This window comes from Toxorhynchites rutilus, chromosome 2 (assembly GCF_029784135.1).
Source record: "Toxorhynchites rutilus septentrionalis strain SRP chromosome 2, ASM2978413v1, whole genome shotgun sequence".
Taxonomy (NCBI): domain Eukaryota; kingdom Metazoa; phylum Arthropoda; class Insecta; order Diptera; family Culicidae; genus Toxorhynchites; species Toxorhynchites rutilus.
Genome location: NC_073745.1, coordinates 188,730,251 through 188,751,157, shown reverse-complemented (window position 1 = coordinate 188,751,157; position 20,907 = coordinate 188,730,251). Strand labels below are relative to the sequence as shown.

Below are 20,907 nucleotides of genomic sequence, written 5' to 3'. Positions count from 1 at the left end.
AGAAATGAAAAATCGATTTTTCTTGTTTTTTTTCAAGATTATTCTGGACTAACACATTTTTTTGCTAACCAACTCAATAGCAAATACCCACACCTTCCTGACCTTCCCACACAGAGATATTTCAGTTTGAATAAGAAAAACCCCTTCGTTTTTGATAATGAATAATTCAATAAACAACCCTCGCACCGCAAATCGAAAGGCAGTTTTGAAACTCCAATAAATTCTACACAAGGATAATTTGTTACTTTGACGAAAAACAAAAATATTTTTTTGCATCGATTTAAAAAAATGCCAAAAACAGGATTTTTATAGTGCTTTACAAAATTTACTGTAATTCTGCAAATATCGCAGTAAGTTCTAATGTTTCCAGGCAAATTTTCAGTTAAGCCGTTTTTTCTAGAAGATTTTTAAATGTTTGAAGTAAATTAGAGGAGCAATTAATCGTAAATCTATCGGAAGTACAAAATCCTACGCGACTCTCAGAATGAACAATTCGTAACTTTCGTCTCTATGAGTTTGTGGGAGAATGGTGCATGGATGTGTGGAAATGCGTATGAGTATGAGTGAGTATTATCACTCCTCACAATATTTGTTGCAAACGCAACAAAAGTTACGAATCGTTCGTTCCGAGAGTCGCGTAGGATTTTGTACTTCTGATACGATTTGTGATTAAATGCTCCTCTCATTTACTCCATACATAGAGAAAACGGTTCAACGTATCAATATGAAACGTTGACAAATGTTTAGGGAATACACTAGGCTAAAAAAACATGGAAACATTAGAACTTACTGCGATATTTGCAGAATTACAGTAAATTTTGTAAAGCACTATAAAAATCATGTTTTAACCTTATCAACCAGCGGTCAACGATTCGATAACACTGAAGAAATTCGTGACGCAGTTACATCGTACTTCAAAAAGTTGGACGCTACGCACTTTGCGCTCGGAATAGAAAAATCCGTGCCACGCTATGAAAAATGCCTTATTTTTTGAACGACCCTCGTATATTACCTTCAAAACGTCGTACAAGAGTTTCTCGAGTTTTGTTTGTAGTTGGAAAAATATCTATTTTAATACGAAATGACGAATGCCCCCACTATGGGGCAAAATTGTAAGTCTCCTCCATTCCAAAAATTTTCACGTGGTTTGTGGATGGCCCGTTATTATACTTCTATTTTTGTTACTAGTTATCTCAGAAGTTCTTCTGACAATATAAGATATCTAAAAATATCCTACATTTGAAACATAATTCTTTTTATAAACAAATCCAGTTTGTAAATACATAGTTAGCTCAACCTGATTTATTTGAAACTCATTGTTGAAAACAAAAAACAATATTTAATTGAAGTTCATTGTGAAAACATAAACATAAACGAAGCATAACCTTTATTGAATCGAATGCATGGTGAAAATAAAAACATTTGACTTGGAGCGCTGTTGCTTTGTTGCGTTGTTGTGGGGTTCAAAGAGGCAGACGATGGTTCCTCATCAATGTCCTGGAAAAAAGGTAATGAAGATGGTCGAGTTTCGAGCGACATAGCATGCGCTGCCATAACTATTTCGCAAATAGTGACGTCAGTCGTTGTGTTTATCTTTTACTGCCCACCGCATCCATGTGGAAATGCTATTTTCAGGAAGTAATTTATCAATTAAAAAAGTACATTTTTGTTGAGCTCTCGCTGAATATGAGGCTAATGTGATAGCGTGGAGTGAATATTTGTGAAAAAGATGGATATGAGTGATATTTGCATGTGGCATTTTCACTCCCCCACGTTCATAGAAACAAACAAAGTTTCATTATTTTACCTTTATGAAGTTTCTGTTTCGAAGGTTCTCAGTGTCGGTGTGTATGTTGTGAGATATAATCGCCAGTTAATCAAAATGTCACCGAAAATGTTACTGCTTTCGAGAAATAAGCATACGAATGCTCTATGGACTTTTTTACCACATGAATAATTGAAATAAGCCACGATGTAATTGTCATCTGTTAAAAAACAAGCAGTTGAATGATTTCATGAGAATTTTGGCTCAAATTTTCATGCAACCGTGAGTACTTTCAACATTGTTTTGTTTCTTCCATATACATTCCATATTGAATGCAAATAATTACGATACGATATTTTGGTTGCCAATACAGATACACTTCGCCTACTGCTCCACCTCTATATGTACCTCATTGGTTCCTCATGAAGCTAGCAGCCCAATCTCTGGACTCAACTTGGTTGAATTCGTGCTGGATGTTGTTGGCTGGGTGCACCCGTGGCCGAGTGGTTAGCGTCTCACATTATCACATTTCACATTTCGTTTTTTGAGAGCAAAACGCTAGTGCGAACTTTTGCCCCACAGCCGCTGCGCACCTTTGCCTCACAAGCAATTTTCTAACTAATCGAAATTCTTAAAAAGCTCTTGCACTTTTTCACAAAAACGACTAGGCAATATTATCTCCTATAGAATGAAGTATTCCTTGACAATGTACTTTCGAACTTTCCAGTTTATTTATGTAACTAAATCGTCATCCCCAAAATTGAGATAAAATAATAGGGCGTCAACAATGCCCTAGAACTACGCTATGGTTTAATTCAAGTCGCTTGTTTATAACTGCGGATATTATAATGCAATGGAAATTTAGAAAAAACCATTCTACCAGTTTGGTCGCTCTGAAATGTTTTTTTATTGTAGAATCATTTGACGATAATTGTTTGATGATTTATTCTTGTGCTCACAGAACAATACTTGCTCGAGATAAGCGCAGCTGTCATCTTTAGTGGAGAAAGTTTTGCTATTGGCAAGCGAAATCAAATCACATACAAAATTCCAGAACGACACTTACTTTCTTGGTGACTAAATAAATGAAATAAACTCTATCTGTAAATCTCAACAGCCTCGAAAAAAATAGCACTGCTTCATTATGATCAAGATTAGCGCATATGCTATCCTAGTTGAAAGCAGTTTTACAGCTGGCACGCGAGCCCAAATAAATTAATAACTTAATATAACTTATTGAATAACTTCATATTCCCCAAATAATTTTTTGGTGCACAACCTTAACACCTGCTTCACCATAGCGTCAGTTCAATGCATTGATGACAGAAAACAAACAATGTTAACTGCTTGGAAGAAGGCTGAATATTTGCCTCAGCAGAAATTCATTACCAATACCCTAGGGTAAATATTTCCCTCCCGCTATCTTCCCTCCTTGTTTCTATTTATCATTACGACTGCATAATTTGCAACACCCAACAATCATCAATAATAGCATAAAAAATTAGGCGATTGTTGCATCGTTACAGGGCCAATGCACACGCAGATACAAATGGGGTTTCAGCGTAGCGAAGATGCACTATTTTTACGTACGGGTTATGAAGCACGGACGTACGCACACAAATAACCATATATTGATGTCATGAAGTAAATAAATATACACACATATATCTCCGTTTTGCGCTCTTCTCAACAGAAGAGATTTCTGTTAATATTGCCAGTCTAGATTAGCTTAGCTCTCATTCTTTGTGGAGAGAGTTTTTATTACCGTCATACCGTTCATTCGTCTCTAACCTTCAAAAAAGCTCTTGGAAAAGTTTACTTTATCCAACATATTACTCCTTCACCCCCATTGCTCTGAGAAAGGCATTCGATCCCTCGTCGAGCAACGATGTTGTTCAGTCGATTTCCTCACGAAGAATGAAAGTTTGCCTCAGCGAGTTCCACTGTTTATACTCTAGGAACATATTCCCCTTGTTCTTCTTCTTTTCCTTTGTTCACGGAGACTTCACATCTTAGGATTTCCCCTTCGTTGCTCGTCGATGAGTTGCTCGTTTTTGACAGCTCTGTTCGGGAAAGCATACAAATGGACAGAACAAATGTATGAGGAAATGGAAATGCTTTCAATTTTCATCAATTCAAACCATACACAGACTATGCGATTGTAATGTATAGTATATCAAACAAATCTTAGGGAATTTCCGATTCGTTTGGTATATAAATCGCCAAAATCCATTCGCGGCAAAAATAGTTATTAACGTAAACATTATTTCATAAAAACGTGACCTGTTTTCTGATTTGACACTCTTAACGAAAGACGTAGTTCTACGTCAACATAGATCAAAGCAACGCAAAACTCTTCTTACCTCATAACTTTTTGCCACTTTTATGAAATGTATCTGGTTTATATGTGTGATCTGCTGGTGCAATATTGTGTCAAGCGAATACACTGTTGCTGAATTTTTATGTTCGTTTGTTTCAAAAACGCTAGTGCGCACCTTTGTCCGCACTACTCTATGTTGCAAAAAAAAGCTTGCAAAATTACAAACTAATAGATGCAATCACGTTTATGCCATTAAATTGCACCCGTCTGAAGATCAACCATTGTTCATTAGAAATTGCAAAAGCTGTACATAATTTCTATAGGCATCAAGTTACGGTTTGATTACCTAGATTTCGAAACTCAATGTTCCTTAAAAATCTAAACCAATCGAGAACACCTGAATATGCAGGAAGGGCTATTTATTACTTACCGTACAATAAATACAAAATGCTCCGAGTGCAATAACTCGGAGTAAAGCGGGACTGGCGGCTCGGACGACCTGAAATTAGAAAAAGAAATAAAGTGTCAATAAGTTTGCAGACGTTACAATTTACTCTTTGTTATTCTGATAATACAGAAATGATTATGCCAAATCGGTGTAAAACTAGACTGTTTATTAAACGTAATCAGCACTATAAATAATAATAGCGTTCGGGAGATATGAGGTAATAAGATTCATATCAATATACACTCTATTCAACTTCTACAAGACCAGGTGATGATCTTGCTGATTTATGTCATTGTAAACAAACAATGCATCAATTTATATTCTAATGTGTAGGTATTGGTGACTACCAATCTGGAAAAGTGCTCACCGAGGAAGAAGAAAGACAAATCGATGCATTCCACCAAGAAAATGTTGGTATCAGAGAAATTACTCATCGGAATGGACGATCCCATCAAGTAGTGATACGATAAGAAGGAGAAGTAAATCGAAGCTCTCTGACCGGGAGAAGCGGGAAATAGTTAGAAAAGCTTCGAATACCTCAAAATCGCTTATGCAAATAAAGCAATATTCGAATTCAAATGTTTCTCGGGTGACAATTTGTCAAGTTTTGGCGAAAAGTCCTCACATAAAGAGGGTTTAAAAGGTAAAAGCTCCTAAACAGTGGCATCGAGTGAAGCTTTCGCATCCGGGCGGAAGAGTCAATTTGCATAGACATAGAGCCATTTTTTTTATTTAATTTATTTTCGATAGTTTGGTGCACTACACCTACACACACCAAGATAGAAATGTTTACGTAGAATGTTTCAAACTTGACAGTTGAAACAGTAAAAAGGTATAAAGATCGTCATGCGTGGAATGCTGTAGCTTCGCGATCTGTTTTGACGTAGGATTACGTCTTTCTGGAACAAATTGGGGTAAAAATAGAAAATCGAAAAACTAGCACATCGTGAAAATTGTCCAATTTCAAACGCTTATTGCTCATTCATTTCATGATGGATTGATGAAATTTTTGCATCAATCGATTTCGGCACTCCATAACAATTTTTTATATTGAAGAAAATAATATATTTTCAAATCTCAACCCCTATCCTAACGGAAATACAAACTTCTGATTGGTCGAAATTGACGACACATGCGGCGGGTCCCTAACAGAGACATCAAAACCAAGCTGCCTGGGGGAAATCGATATTGTAAATACATGAAAGTAGGAGGAACTTTTGCTTCTATCGAAATGTATTCCCTAACAAAGACATCAAAACCAAGGTGCCCAGGGGAAATCGGCATCGCAAATATATGCAAGTCGGAGGCATTTTTATATTGCAAGTAAAGTGAGTGGTGCGATTAATTCTAGCAAAAAATGTTACTGCTTTCGAGAAATAAGCATACGAATGCTCTATGGACTTTTTTACCACATGAATAATTGAAATAAGCCACGATGTAATTGTCATCTGTTGAAAAACAAGCAGTTGAATGATTTCATGAGAATTTTGGCTCAAATTTTCATGCAACCGTGAGTACTTTCAACATTGTTTTGTTTCTTCCATATACATTCCATATTGAATGCAAATAATTACGATACGATATTTTGGTTGCCAATTCATATACACTTCGCCTACTGCTCCACCTCTATATGTACCTCATTGGTTCCTCATGAAGCTAGCAGCCCAATCTCTGGACTCAACTTGGTTGAATTCGTGCTGGATGTTGTTGGCTGGGTGCACCCGTGGCCGAGTGGTTAGCGTCTCACATTATCACATTTCACATTTCGTTTTTTGAAAGCAAAACGCTAGTGCGAACTTTTGCCCCACAGCCGCTGCGCACCTTTGCCTCACAAGCAATTTTCTAACTAATCGAAATTCTTAAAAAGCTCTTGCACTTTTTCACAAAAACGACTAGGCAATATTATCTCCTATAGAATGAAGTATTCCTTGACAATGTACTTTCGAACTTTCCAGTTTATTTATGTAACTAAATCGTCATCCCCAAAATTGAGATAAAATAATAGGGCGTCAACAATGCCCTAGAACTACGCTATGGTTTAATTCAAGTCGCTTGTTTATAACTGCGGATATTATAATGCAATGGAAATTTAAAAAAAACCATTCTACCAGTTTGGTCGCTCTGAAATGTTTTTTTTATTGTAGAATCATTTGACGATAATTGTTTGATGATTTATTCTTGTGCGGAAGGCGGAAGAGTCAATTTGCATAGACATAGAGCCATTTTTTTTATTTAATTTATTCTCGATAGTTTGGTGCACTACACCTACACACACCAAGATAGAAATGTTTACGTAGAATGTTTCAAACTTGACAGTTGAAACAGTAAAAAGGAATAAAGATCGTCATGCGTGGAATGCTGTAGCTTCGCGATCTGTTTTGACGTAGGATTACGTCTTTCTGGAACAAATTGGGGTAAAAATAGAAAATCGAAAAACGAGCACATCGTGAAAATTGTCCAATTTCAAACGCTTATTGCTCATTCATTTCATGATGGATTGATGAAATTTTTGCGTCAATCGATTTCGGCACTCCATAACAATTTTTTATATTGAAGAAAATAATATATTTCATGAAGCTAACTATCGTACAATTAGAAATCTCAACCCCTATCCTAACGGAAATACAAACTTCTGATTGGTCGAAATTGACGACACATGCGGTGGGTCCTTAACAGAGACATCAAAACCAAGCTGCCTGGGGGAAATCGATATTGTAAATACATGAAAGTAGGAGGAACTTTTGCTTCTATCGAAATGTATTCCCTAACAAAGACATCAAAACCAAGGTGCCCAGGGGAAATCGGCATCGCAAATATATGCAAGTCGGAGGCATTTTTATATTGCAAGTAAAGTGAGTGGTGCGATTAATTCTAGCAAATAAAATTTCAATTTTGAACTTTAATGTTGGTTGCTTCGTGAAATTTCATATCAATGACCGATCATGTATTGTGAAAAATTTAGCACAAGTGTAAGTGTGAAATTGTATATGGTAGCAGTTGTGTTAAAGATGACTTGATATATGAAACGATTTATTTCAATTTTCATAAATAAAAACCAAGGTGTGCTCTCGCTTGAGAACGGGTCGTTTGGTTTAAGCTGTCTGTTTTGTTGTGATTATTTTCACCCAAGGAAAGTTTATACGGCGAGAAAAAATGGAAAAGTGAAGAAATATTAGAAAAAGTGATTTCTCATATCCCATCTACATATAGTATTAGGTACTGTTATTTAGTCCAATTAAGATTCGCATTGGGTTGAATAAACACTCAGAAAGTGAAAGTTATAAAAGAAAATTACCTTTTCCATTTTAAATATGTTTTCTCTATATTAAAGTAACATGTTTTTACTGATGAGTAAAATTGGTATTGGTAATTATCTTATATTACATTGGTGAGTTTTTTTTTCTTTATTTCATCCATACATAACTTAGGAGGAATCTCGTCTAGGATCACAGAGGGTGGTTTTCATCATATCTCGTTCCACTTCGGTATCTTTTATCTGATAACACCATCCCACGACTGTTCACCATCCTTCTGTCATCATCACTCGGTAAACACTGGTGGAGTGAACAAATAGTATCCAACAACCAAACAAAACGGCCCTTTTCACGGCCACCAAATCATTATCAAAAAGTTTAACGATGTAATTCTTCAAACATATCCAAAATCAACAGACAGCCTAACGGAATCCTACGTCAACTATGCGGACACAACTCAGACACAACCCTCCTGTGATTTTATTTTTTGTCCAGTGTGTATATGTTCATCGTGGTGCATGGTTTGGGATCTTTTTCAGTTTATCACAAATACTACCACAAATAATTTCATATTCATCAGTGTTCTCTGATGAATATGAAATCAATGGAAATTCTGCTAGTAAAATTCCTACGTCATACGTTAACCCTTCATTAGGCCGTGAAAACCAGGCGACGAATCAACTCCAACTTCAGAGAACATAATCTTGCATGAGGAATAACACATATCTTTGGAAAAAATGTAACTTTTGAAACAGTTGCAAAATTGGTGGTAACACAGTTGCCACGGCCCGTTAACACCAAAAAAATGTAAATCCACTTTATTACGCTTTTGGTCATGCGACGACGAGGATGTTGAATTATAAAGGCTTTAAACTTTTCAGTTCATTCGCCTATAATTAACTAGATGACCTTACACAGTAGATCCTAAATAGTACGTTTACAGTGAAACACCTTTCAACTTATTGTATTTTCAACGAATTTAAACAGAATTTTCTGCCGGCGCTCTAAAATTGTGGTTTTGATACATAAAAATAACTCCCAAATTAATATCGTACATTTTTAGCAGCCCACAAAAAGTGGAGTATTGTCAGATACCTTTAAAAGATTTTTGCTAAGTAAAATATTGAAATAATATTCAGCTGTTTCAATGATTAATTTTTTATCGAAGGTGAATATGTGTTCTTTCTCTTGTAAGGATTATTTTATCTGAAGTTGGAGTCGATTAGTTGCCTAGTTAAACTGGTTCTAATACCAAAAGTACGCTACATAAAAAATTGTTGTTTCCATTTTTTTATAATCCGTTTATTTTTACAGGCTCAGTTACATAAGTTTGAAGGAGCCGAATTTTTAACTATATTTCATAACTATATATTTGTTTCCATTCGCATGATGAGTAAATTTGATGCCAAATAAAGTTGTTTAACATTCAAATGAGTGGAATTAGGCAAAAACTAAAAAGTCTGTGTTTTCATAGGTGTTTTTCATAATTTTTTTCCCAAAAATGCATGATAAATATTATTATTTCTACCAACCAAATTGAGAATCTCGAAGTGCTCTATGATTCGATCATTGGCATTCAATTCTTTTTTTTAATTTTGCTGCAATATCATATTGGCAACACTGTTCTGTTGACAAAGTCGATTGTATTTTTGTTCGTTATTTTTTTGTTTGTATACCAATCGTGTTGATGTTAGTTATACAATGAAAGTCCGTTTGTGAAATTGGTAATCGTTGTTATTCTGGACATTAGTCGTGAATTTTGATGCTAAAAGTACGATAAACTTCCAGGGAAACGTAGTGTCTTTGGTGGTGTTTGTAATTGGCGATCGAACGTACAAATCTACACCTAGGCGGCGCTGCGGTGAAAGTGATGATGGTTTTAAATTTTGCAATGTGAGTTTATGGAAGGTTTGTAGTTCTTTCCATAAATCACAATGTTATAGTCATAACATATTGTTTGATTGTGATGAGTTTGTAAGAGATTTAATTCTGCGCAATTTTATATATAACATGTTATTTTCTTACCTCTTTCAGTAGTGAAAATGGTATAAATGTTGACAATGGTTGAATAAAAAAAAAAATTCGAGAGCACAATCAAAAACAAGTAAAATATGCATGGTTCCTGCAGGCGAGAACTACCTTGGAAAGTTCGGAAGTAAAATATACGAGATTTGTTTTTAAAGTTTTTGGTAACATCATCATCATTTTCTTAGTTCAAAAACAAAATCCAGATGTCTCACCGATCGTTTACGTTTTGCGTTAGATCGCCAATTTACACCAAAAAGAAAACGTTTAGACGATGGGTTGGTGAATAAGCCTACCAATATTCGAGACACTAAAGCTGCATCCGAAGTTATCAAAACTGTTCCTCCTCCGACGAAATAGCTGTGGAATTGCGCATCTAGCGGCATTTGACCCGAGTACTTCTGAGAACGACATCGTTAAGTTGTGCAGAGAATGCTTGAATTTGAGCACCGATGTCGAACCAAAAGTAATCAGGTTGGTTCCCAAGGACAAAGATCCTGCCACCTTGAACTTTGTCACCTTCAAAGTTGGCGTAAACAACTCTCTCAGAAATATTGCCCTGTCTAAAGATAGCTGGCCGGAAAACGTGTCCTTTCGCGAATTTGTGAATTACCCGCAAAACCATCGAATCATCAGAATTCCTACGGAAAAATCTCCTTCAGGAGGTGGTAGTAGCGCCAAATCTCGTCATTTCATGCTTCAGTTACCGTCTCAGAACGCAATGCCTGTAGCACTAAGGAAACCCCTAGTCCTCCCGACCCAGTCGCGCTTGCAGCTCGTACATGCCATCATAGTCGTTCTGGTCCTGTGATCGAGGAAGGTGTCGGAGTCTTTCGAATCTCCCTTACAGGCAAGTACGTTAACTTTAATAGTTCTCCATCGCCTGCTAGTTCCATGACTTTCAGAGTTCCTCAGCAAAACTGCAATAATTTTTCCGATACTGATCCCACTGCCTGCCGCCTCATGGAAGGTTTTGAGCGAACGCCAGTCGACGGTCTCTTGATATACTGCCAGAACGTCCGTGGCCTGAGGACGAAGATAGACGACTTGTTTTTGAAGGCTGTTGATTCCAACGACGATGCCATAGTTCTCACCGAAACCTGGCTCGATGAGCGAATTAATTCGTCACAATTGTTTGGCAGTGTGTATACTGTATTTCGTAATGACCGTAATCATCTGAATAGATCCAAATCACGCGGAGGTGAAGTCTTGATTGCAGTTTCAAACCGTCTTAGTTGCTGTCGTGACCCTACTCTGGTTTGCTTATCTCTAGAGCAGTTATGGGTCAAAATTATGACACCTCACAGATCATCAAGTGTTGGAGTAATATACCTTTCTCCTGACAGGAGAATTAGATTCCATCAGCATCAACAGTCACATCAGTTCGATTGGTAGTGTACTGTCACGACTAGAACAGAATGACCTGGCTCTAGTTCTTGGCGATTACAATCAGTCTGGGCTGACTTGTAACGTCACTGAAAATGATCATCCCACCATTGATGTCCTACATTCGAACATTCCGGCTTCCTGTTGTACACTCCTGGACGGTTTCAGTCTGCGTAACCTAACGCAAATCAACATGATTATGAACATTAACTATCGGATCCTTGATTTTCTGCTAGTGAATGAAGCTGCAATCCCGGAATGTTCTGCCATTGAAGCTTCTGAACCCTTGATCGGCATCGACAATCACCACCCCGCATTGGAAATTCCTGTGAAATTTATCGATACCCGTTCGCTTTGACAATACATCTGATGTGCGTGAGCTCGACTTTCGAAGAACTGATTTCGTTGCATTGCGTCAGTTATTCGCCCAGACAGATTGGCAGTTTCAGGACTCGCACTTTACAATATATGAAGCCATTAAGTATTAGGCTGTCAAAAAAGTCCTGCGGTATTTTTTTTGAATTTTCATTTGTTCATAAAATTAGTTACAATCATCTGTTTTAAGTCAAAAATGCGCCATTTTGTTCGATGACTTGTTCCCAACGAGATGCCAACTTCATAATACCCCTGTTCTAGAAGCTCGCTTCCTTATTGGCAAAAAACTCGGATAGCCAATTTTCACAGGCCTCTTTTGTGGCTAACTTCTGACTACCTAGCTCGTTCGCCATGGACAAAAACAGGTGGTAGTCACTTGGTGTAAGGTCCGGACTATACGGCGGATGCAAAAGAACCTCCCATCCGAGCTCCCGGAGCTTCTGGCGCGTCACCAAAGAAGTGTGTGGCCTGGCGTTGTCCTGATGGAAGACAATGCGGCCTCTGTTTATCAAAGATGGCCTCTTCTTCAAGAGTGCTACCTTCGAGCGGTCCAGTTGTTGGCAGTACAGGTCCGAATTGAGCGTTTGGTCATAGGGAATCAGCTCATAATAGATTATTCCTTGACAATCCCACCAAACACACAGCAGAACCTTCCTGGCCGTTAATGAGGGCTTGGCCACCGTCTGAGCCGCTTCAGCGGGCTTCGACCACGACCGTTTGCGCTTCACGTTGTGGTAAGTGACCCACTTTTCATCGCCAGTCACCATCCGCTTCAGAAACGGGTCGATTTTGTTGCGATTCAGCAGCGATTCACATGCGTCGATACGGTCAAAGATGTTTTTTTTTTTCGTCAACGTGTGTGGCACCCATACATCGAGCTTCTTTGTGAATCCAAGCTTCTTCAAATGGTTAATAACGGTTTGATGACTTATCCCCAGCTCTTGGCCGATGCTACGGCTGCTACTATGCCGGTCTTTCTCGGCTAATTCAGCGATTTTGTCGCAATTTTCGACGACAGGCCTTCCGGAGCGTGGCGCATCTTCGACGACCTCTACACCAGAACGAAAACGTTGAAACCATCGTTGTGCGGTGGAAATGGAAACTGTATCGGGTCCATAAACTGCACAAATTTTATTGGCAGCTTGAGATGCATTTTTGCCTTTGTCATAGTAGTACTGTAAAATATGTCGGATTTTCTCTTTATTTTGCTCCATATTTGCGACACTATAACTCACGAACGACTTAACCAAACAAAACACTGTCAAGGACTATATTATAGCGCCTTTACCAAAAGCTATAGTATGACTCGATACAATGAATACAACTAGAACTACGCGCTTACAACGACCCCTCGCGGAAATACCGCAGGACTTTTTTGACAGCCTAATATTTCGAGGAGATCGTGGGCCGAGCTATATCTGAATGTGTACCGTTGAGCAGACCTGTTCCGAAGCCTGCTTGGTCCAATGCTCGACTACGTCATCTGAAACGACTGAGATCAAAGGCGCTCAGCAAGTACTCTCGCACTCGCAATTCAATCACCAAACGTTTGCTCTCAGTTGCCAGCAAGGAATATCGAACGTACAACCGTTTCCTTTACAAAAGGTATACTAGGCGCCTACAGGATAATCTGCGACGCAATCCAAAGCAGTTCTGGTCATTTGTGAAGACAAAAAGGAAGGAGGATGGGCTACCAGTGGAGATTCACTTGGGTAATAAAACTGCCTGCACCTCATTGGAAAAATGTAGACTAATGTGTGAGCACTTCAAAATTGTCTTCAACGATTACTCCGCCTTGCCGACCCAAATTGACCATGCGGTAAGGGACACTTCCAGAGATATTTTCGATTTTAATACTATCACGATCTCATCAGCCAGTGTCGTATCTGCCATCAAAAAATTGAAATTCTCCAACGCTGCTGGTACCGACGGAATTCCCTCCTGTGTTCTGAAGAATTGCTCTCTTGAGGTTATAACTCCGCTGTCGAAACTATTTAACATTTCGTTGCAGCAGGGTGTGTTTCCGACTCGTTGGAAATCATCATTCATGTTTCCGGTTTTTAAGAAAGAAGACAAACAGAACGTCGAAAATTATCAAGGGATCACTTCGCTTAACGTATGCTCTAAAATATTTGAGATTTTAATTAACGACGCTTTATTTTCTTGCTGCAAACATAATATTTCTGCTGATCAACATGGCTTCCATCCAAAGAGATCAGTCTCAACCAATCTTGTACCTTTCGTTTCGCTTTGCCTCAGGAATATGGAAGCTGGAGCACAGGTGGATGTTGTGTCACAGACCTTAAGGCTGCTTTCGACAGGATTGATTACACTATACTGCTGGCTAAACTTGAGAAGCATGGTGTATCTTCAAGATTTACTCGTTGGATCAAGTCTTACCTTACCAACCGAAATATATTCGTACGAATTGGATCTGATATTCCGGAGAATTTCACCAACAGCTCTGGACTACCTCAAGGCAGAGATCTTGGACCGTTGCTCTTCTCTATATTCATGAATGAGATCGGATTGATCATTCCAATTGGTAGTCGCTCGTTCTACGCGGATGATGTTAAAATGTTTATGACAGTTCGAAACTCAGCAGATTGCATGCGACTACAGCACCTTATAAACACCTTTGTAGAGTGGTGCTGAAGAAACTTTCTGACACTAAGTGCACAAAAATGCTGTGTCATAACATTTCACTGAAAACTGAAGCCAATAACGTTTGCATACATGATCAACTTTCAACCTTTGCTACGTGTTGAAAAAATAATTGATCTCGGTATTACGCTTGACTTTGCCTTAATGTTTAAGCCGCATTGCTCGGACATAATAAATAAGGCTAACAAGTAACTCGGATTCACCTTTAAAATTTCCAACGAGTTTCGTGCTCCTACCTGTTTGAAAGCATTGTTCTGCACGCTTGTTCGATCGATACTGGAATTCGGCGTGGTGATTTGGTGCCCTTATCATACAGTGTGGATTGCAAGGATTGAAGCCGGGAAAATTCGTCCGCCTTACGTAACCTTCCATGGAATGACCCAAACAATCTACCACCATACGTTGCCAGCTGCTAGGACTGGAAACACTCGGTTCTAGAAGAAAGGTTATCCAGGCAATGTTTGCAGCTAAAGTGTTGCTGGGCGAAATTGATAGACCTGGTGTTCTTGAGGAGCTAAATATTGATGTACCTGAGAGAGTACTTCGCTCAAGAATTTTTTTTCATCTTGGATCCCGGCTCGCAAATTACAGCTTGCATGACCCAATTCGCTTCATGTCAGTCCGGTTTAATGAATTTCATGGATACTTCGACTTCAACCTCTCTGCTGAAGCTTTTCGTTTTCGGATTCAATTCGGTTTCGGTTTTTTTTAATGCTCTCCACTCCTCCCCACTTTATTGGATTGTATCTTGATAATTTTTTTTTATTTTTAATACATTCTTCCGTTTAATTATTTTTGTTTTATTAAAAAGGTTACGAATAAAAAAAAATACATAGAAAAAGTATTACTTATTTTATTTGTTCATAAAATTAGTTACAATCATCTGTTTTAAGTCAAAAATGCGCCATTTTGTTCGATGACTTGTTCCCAACGAGATGCCAACTTCATAATACCCCTGTTCTAGAAGCTCGCTTCCTTATTGGCGAAAAACTCGGATAGCCAATTTTCACAGGCCTCTTTTGTGGCTAACTTCTGACTACCTAGCTCGTTCGCCATGGACAAAAACAGGTGGTAGTCACTTGGTGTAAGGTCCGGACTATACGGCGGATGCAAAAGAACCTCCCATCCGAGCTCCCGGAGCTTCTGGCGCGTCACCAAAGAAGTGTGTGGCCTGGCGTTGTCCTGATGGAAGACAATGCGGCCTCTGTTTATCAAAGATGGCCTCTTCTTCAAGAGTGCTACCTTCGAGCGGTCCAGTTGTTGACAGTACAGGTCCGAATTGAGCGTTTGGTCATAGGGAATCAGCTCATAATAGATTATTCCTTGACAATCCCACCAAACACACAGCAGAACCTTCCTGGCCGTTAATGAGGGCTTGGCCACCGTCTGAGCCGCTTCAGCGGGCTTCGACCACGACCGTTTGCGCTTCACGTTGTGGTAAGTGACCCACTTTTCATCGCCAGTCACCATCCGCTTCAGAAACGGGTCGATTTTGTTGCGATTCAGCAGCGATTCACATGCGTCGATACGGTCAAAGATGTTTTTTTTTTCGTCAACGTGTGTGGCACCCATACATCGAGCTTCTTTGTGAATCCAAGCTTCTTCAAATGGTTAATAACGGTTTGATGACTTATCCCCAGCTCTTGGCCGATGCTACGGCTGCTACTATGCCGGTCTTTCTCGGCTAATTCAGCGATTTTGTCGCAATTTTCGACGACAGGCCTTCCGGAGCGTGGCGCATCTTCGACGACCTCTACACCAGAACGAAAACGTTGAAACCATCGTTGTGCGGTGGAAATGGAAACTGTATCGGGTCCATAAACTGCACAAATTTTATTGGCAGCTTGAGATGCATTTTTGCCTTTGTCATAGTAGTACTGTAAAATATGTCGGATTTTCTCTTTATTTTGCTCCATATTTGCGACACTATAACTCACGAACGACTTAACCAAACAAAACACTGTCAAGGACTATATTATAGCGCCTTTACCAAAAGCTATAGTATGACTCGATACAATGAATACAACTAGAACTACGCGCTTACAACGACCCCTCGCGGAAATACCGCAGGACTTTTTTGACAGCCTAATATTTCGAGGAGATCGTGGGCCGAGCTATATCTGAATGTGTACCGTTGAGCAGACCTGTTCCGAAGCCTGCTTGGTCCAATGCTCGACTACGTCATCTGAAACGACTGAGATCAAAGGCGCTCAGCAAGTACTCTCGCACTCGCAATTCAATCACCAAACGTTTGCTCTCAGTTGCCAGCAAGGAATATCGAACGTACAACCGTTTCCTTTACAAAAGGTATACTAGGCGCCTACAGGATAATCTGCGACGCAATCCAAAGCAGTTCTGGTCATTTGTGAAGACAAAAAGGAAGGAGGATGGGCTACCAGTGGAGATTCACTTGGGTAATAAAACTGCCTGCACCTCATTGGAAAAATGTAGACTAATGTGTGAGCACTTCAAAATTGTCTTCAACGATTACTCCGCCTTGCCGACCCAAATTGACCATGCGGTAAGGGACACTTCCAGAGATATTTTCGATTTTAATACTATCACGATCTCATCAGCCAGTGTCGTATCTGCCATCAAAAAATTGAAATTCTCCAACGCTGCTGGTACCGACGGAATTCCCTCCTGTGTTCTGAAGAATTGCTCTCTTGAGGTTATAACTCCGCTGTCGAAACTATTTAACATTTCGTTGCAGCAGGGTGTGTTTCCGACTCGTTGGAAATCATCATTCATGTTTCCGGTTTTTAAGAAAGAAGACAAACAGAACGTCGAAAATTATCAAGGGATCACTTCGCTTAACGTATGCTCTAAAATATTTGAGATTTTAATTAACGACGCTTTATTTTCTTGCTGCAAACATAATATTTCTGCTGATCAACATGGCTTCCATCCAAAGAGATCAGTCTCAACCAATCTTGTACCTTTCGTTTCGCTTTGCCTCAGGAATATGGAAGCTGGAGCACAGGTGGATGTTGTGTCACAGACCTTAAGGCTGCTTTCGACAGGATTGATTACACTATACTGCTGGCTAAACTTGAGAAGCATGGTGTATCTTCAAGACTTACTCGTTGGATCAAGTCTTACCTTACCAACCGAAATATATTCGTACGAATTGGATCTGATATTCCGGAGAATTTCACCAACAGCTCTGGACTACCTCAAGGCAGAGATCTTGGACCGTTGCTCTTCTCTATATTCATGAATGAGATCGGATTGATCATTCCAATTGGTAGTCGCTCGTTCTACGCGGATGATGTTAAAATGTTTATGACAGTTCGAAACTCAGCAGATTGCATGCGACTACAGCACCTTATAAACACCTTTGTAGAGTGGTGCTGAAGAAACTTTCTGACACTAAGTGCACAAAAATGCTGTGTCATAACATTTCACTGAAAACTGAAGCCAATAACGTTTGCATACATGATCAACTTTCAACCTTTGCTACGTGTTGAAAAAATAATTGATCTCGGTATTACGCTTGACTTTGCCTTAATGTTTAAGCCGCATTGCTCGGACATAATAAATAAGGCTAACAAGTAACTCGGATTCACCTTTAAAATTTCCAACGAGTTTCGTGCTCCTACCTGTTTGAAAGCATTGTTCTGCACGCTTGTTCGATCGATACTGGAATTCGGCGTGGTGATTTGGTGCCCTTATCATACAGTGTGGATTGCAAGGATTGAAGCCGGGAAAATTCGTCCGCCTTACGTAACCTTCCATGGAATGACCCAAACAATCTACCACCATACGTTGCCAGCTGCTAGGACTGGAAACACTCGGTTCTAGAAGAAAGGTTAGCCAGGCAATGTTTGCAGCTAAAGTGTTGCTGGGCGAAATTGATAGACCTGGTGTTCTTGAGGAGCTAAATATTTATGTACCTGAGAGAGTACTTCGCTCAAGAATTTTTTTTCATCTTGGATCCCGGCTCGCAAATTACAGCTTGCATGACCCAATTCGCTTCATGTCAGTCCGGTTTAATGAATTTCATGGATACTTCGACTTCAACCTCTCTGCTGAAGCTTTTCGTTTTCGGATTCAATTCGGTTTCGGTTTTTTTTAATGCTCTCCACTCCTCCCCACTTTATTGGATTGTATCTTGATAATTTTTTTTTATTTTTAATACATTCTTCCGTTTAATTATTTTTGTTTTATTAAAAAGGTTACGAATAAAAAAAAATACATAGAAAAAGTATTACTTATTTTATTTGTTCAGAGTTACCTTTTGAGCCAGTTTATTTTCAACAAAAACAGAAAAAGAAACGTTCAATAATTCGGGTTTTTTATCATCAAATATAATCCTCTATCACCTCCTGAAAATTGTGCATCAGCTACCTTATATTATACATATCAAAAAAAGCAGCCTGCATCATTACTATCCTAAAAGCGGTATACAAAACCAGAATAACAATTAAAATTGTCCTCTTGTGACAGTATTATCTTATCATTATCTAATATTTATCACCCAGATTCCGTCTTTCAGAAGAAAGACGAAATCACATCCCACGTAATTTCTCAAACTGAAAAAAACCACGTCGATTTTGTGAGCCGCACAGAGTCCATATTATCTGTTTTTTTTAAGTAGGACTACGTCTTTCATTTCTATACCGGGTTGTGAAATCATACACACAAATTGGTATCTTCGAATAGGCCTCCTGCAGCGTCATAACCGCGGAACTTTGGAAGCGCAAGTCGGTTTTGAAGTCCTGAGCAATTCCTCGAACCAAATGCTGCAAAGGTAGCTTGCGTATCAGCATTTCGGTCGACTTCTGATAGCGAGGAATTTCACGCAAAGTTCCCGGTCGCTAGCTTCTCGATGTGGCTTCTTCACACTTCCTGCGGCTGGTGCGCTTATCCGAGCTGCTTTCGTGGCGCCTTACCACCGAAAGACTAACGAGTTGTCTGCTTGGTCCCAAACAAACGAGTCCTCACGGTGCGAGAGAAGAGTAAGAAATGAACGAAAGCAAAGGAAGCGTCATTTTATAAACCATAAAAGTATAGAATGTAAACCCCGACTTGCGCTTCCAAGGTTCCGCGGTTATGACGCTGCAGTAGGCCTATTCGAAGATACCAATTTGTGTGCTATCCATGCAAAACGCGTCACATCATGTCCAAGGACATCCAGCTGGCCCATCGTATCCAAGGAGAGCGTGCTATATTAGTTTAGCATATAATCAACGGCCCTTTTCAGGGCTCCACATTTGATGGATTAGAACTGAACTGAAAGGAGCATTGTCGTTTGGATGCCATTCAGCATCGAGAAAATTCCGGAAAGATTTAATCGTTGCTGAAAAATAATCTGCCAGTTCCCCTGGTAATTGAAAAATACATTCATGCGAAAGAGTTTATTTGAATGTTTTCTATCCATGTTACACTGTGACCAAATATTTTTCAATCAAGTGCTATTAACAGGTGGTTATCGAGTTAGCAATAACCACTGGTGAGCTTCGAGTATCGAGGAAAATCTGGAAAAATCTAATCGTTGCTGAAAAATAATCTGCCAGTTCCCCTGGGAATTGAAAAATACATTCATGCGAAAGAGTTTATTTTGATGTTTTCTAACCATCTAACACAGCGACCAAATAATTTTATTTTGTAATTTTTCAATCAAGTGTAATTAGCTGGAAAGCTTCTGAAGATTATTCTTCCCCATCAGTAGGATATTTTCGTATCCAATATTGTATGCGCGCGCAACGGAAAATGTTTCGTATCGCGAAAATTATATAATTTTCAATCGATTATTGCTCAGTTGCCGAAATTTTCATACTCAGAGAGTTAATTCCCCTCTAGTTTGCCTTCCAAATTGCCATCGTAAACCACACCTTCTCTCGATTCAATCAAGGAACGTTCTCACGTTCTAATCACGATTATTCTTCAGAACAAGGTTTTTTGTATCCAATATTGGATTCATAAAATCTTGAGCTTCCAACGCTCTCGTTTTCGATGTCCCCCAAATATTCATTCATTCATTCATTCAGAATGGATTTAGATTCAACTTCAAACAAATGATCTCTAAATCAACGATAGTCCTACGTCACCCTTGCGGTTATACCATAGATATAACCCACTTCCTATTTTTTTGTTAACGTCAATGTTACAATTTTCAATATAAATAATTGAATTCGAGAGAAGTAAAATTTAACAGGAAAATGGATTGAAGTAGGATACCTACGGACACTGACATACAAGTTGAAAATATATTAATTCTTGTTAATGGTATACTCGAGAAACTCGAGTACTTGTTTTCTAGGAAATGCGTTCATAAGTGAATTCACAGATTTTAATTATTCAAATGAAATTGTTTCGAATATGGGATGAGAAATACCACCAGCACACCCAATTACAAGGGGCTTAAATAGAGTGTTGTTGGGTATAAAATCAGGGACCAGTAAAGTAAAATTTATCGATGCTCCTGAATCGAGTGAGTCGACAATGCAACTGGTGCAACCAAAACTGTCATTATGGCAGAATAGAATACGATGGTTTTTCTTTCAGGTGGTATATATCAATCAGTGTTTTTATTTCTATAACCTCAGCTAATACGATTTGCCTGAAACTAATAAAGTAAACAGAATATTCTTACTCACTTTCTCTTCAAATTGAGTAGTGACTGCTACACGGAATTTCGGGCCAGACTTTGCATTTTTACCCCCTC

The 20,907-nt window shown here is 38.9% G+C and overlaps 1 protein-coding gene across 1 annotated transcript in view; it reads right to left on the bottom strand.

Annotated features, from left to right (window-relative positions):
• LOC129768484 (uncharacterized) overlaps nt 1-20,907 on the bottom strand; it is a 425,523-nt gene that overhangs the window by 97,928 nt on the left and 306,688 nt on the right. The window contains exon 10 of the mRNA XM_055770172.1: nt 4,516-4,584. Coding sequence (XP_055626147.1) covers nt 4,516-4,584 — 69 coding nt within the window. The remainder of the gene's footprint in view (nt 1-4,515; nt 4,585-20,907) is intronic.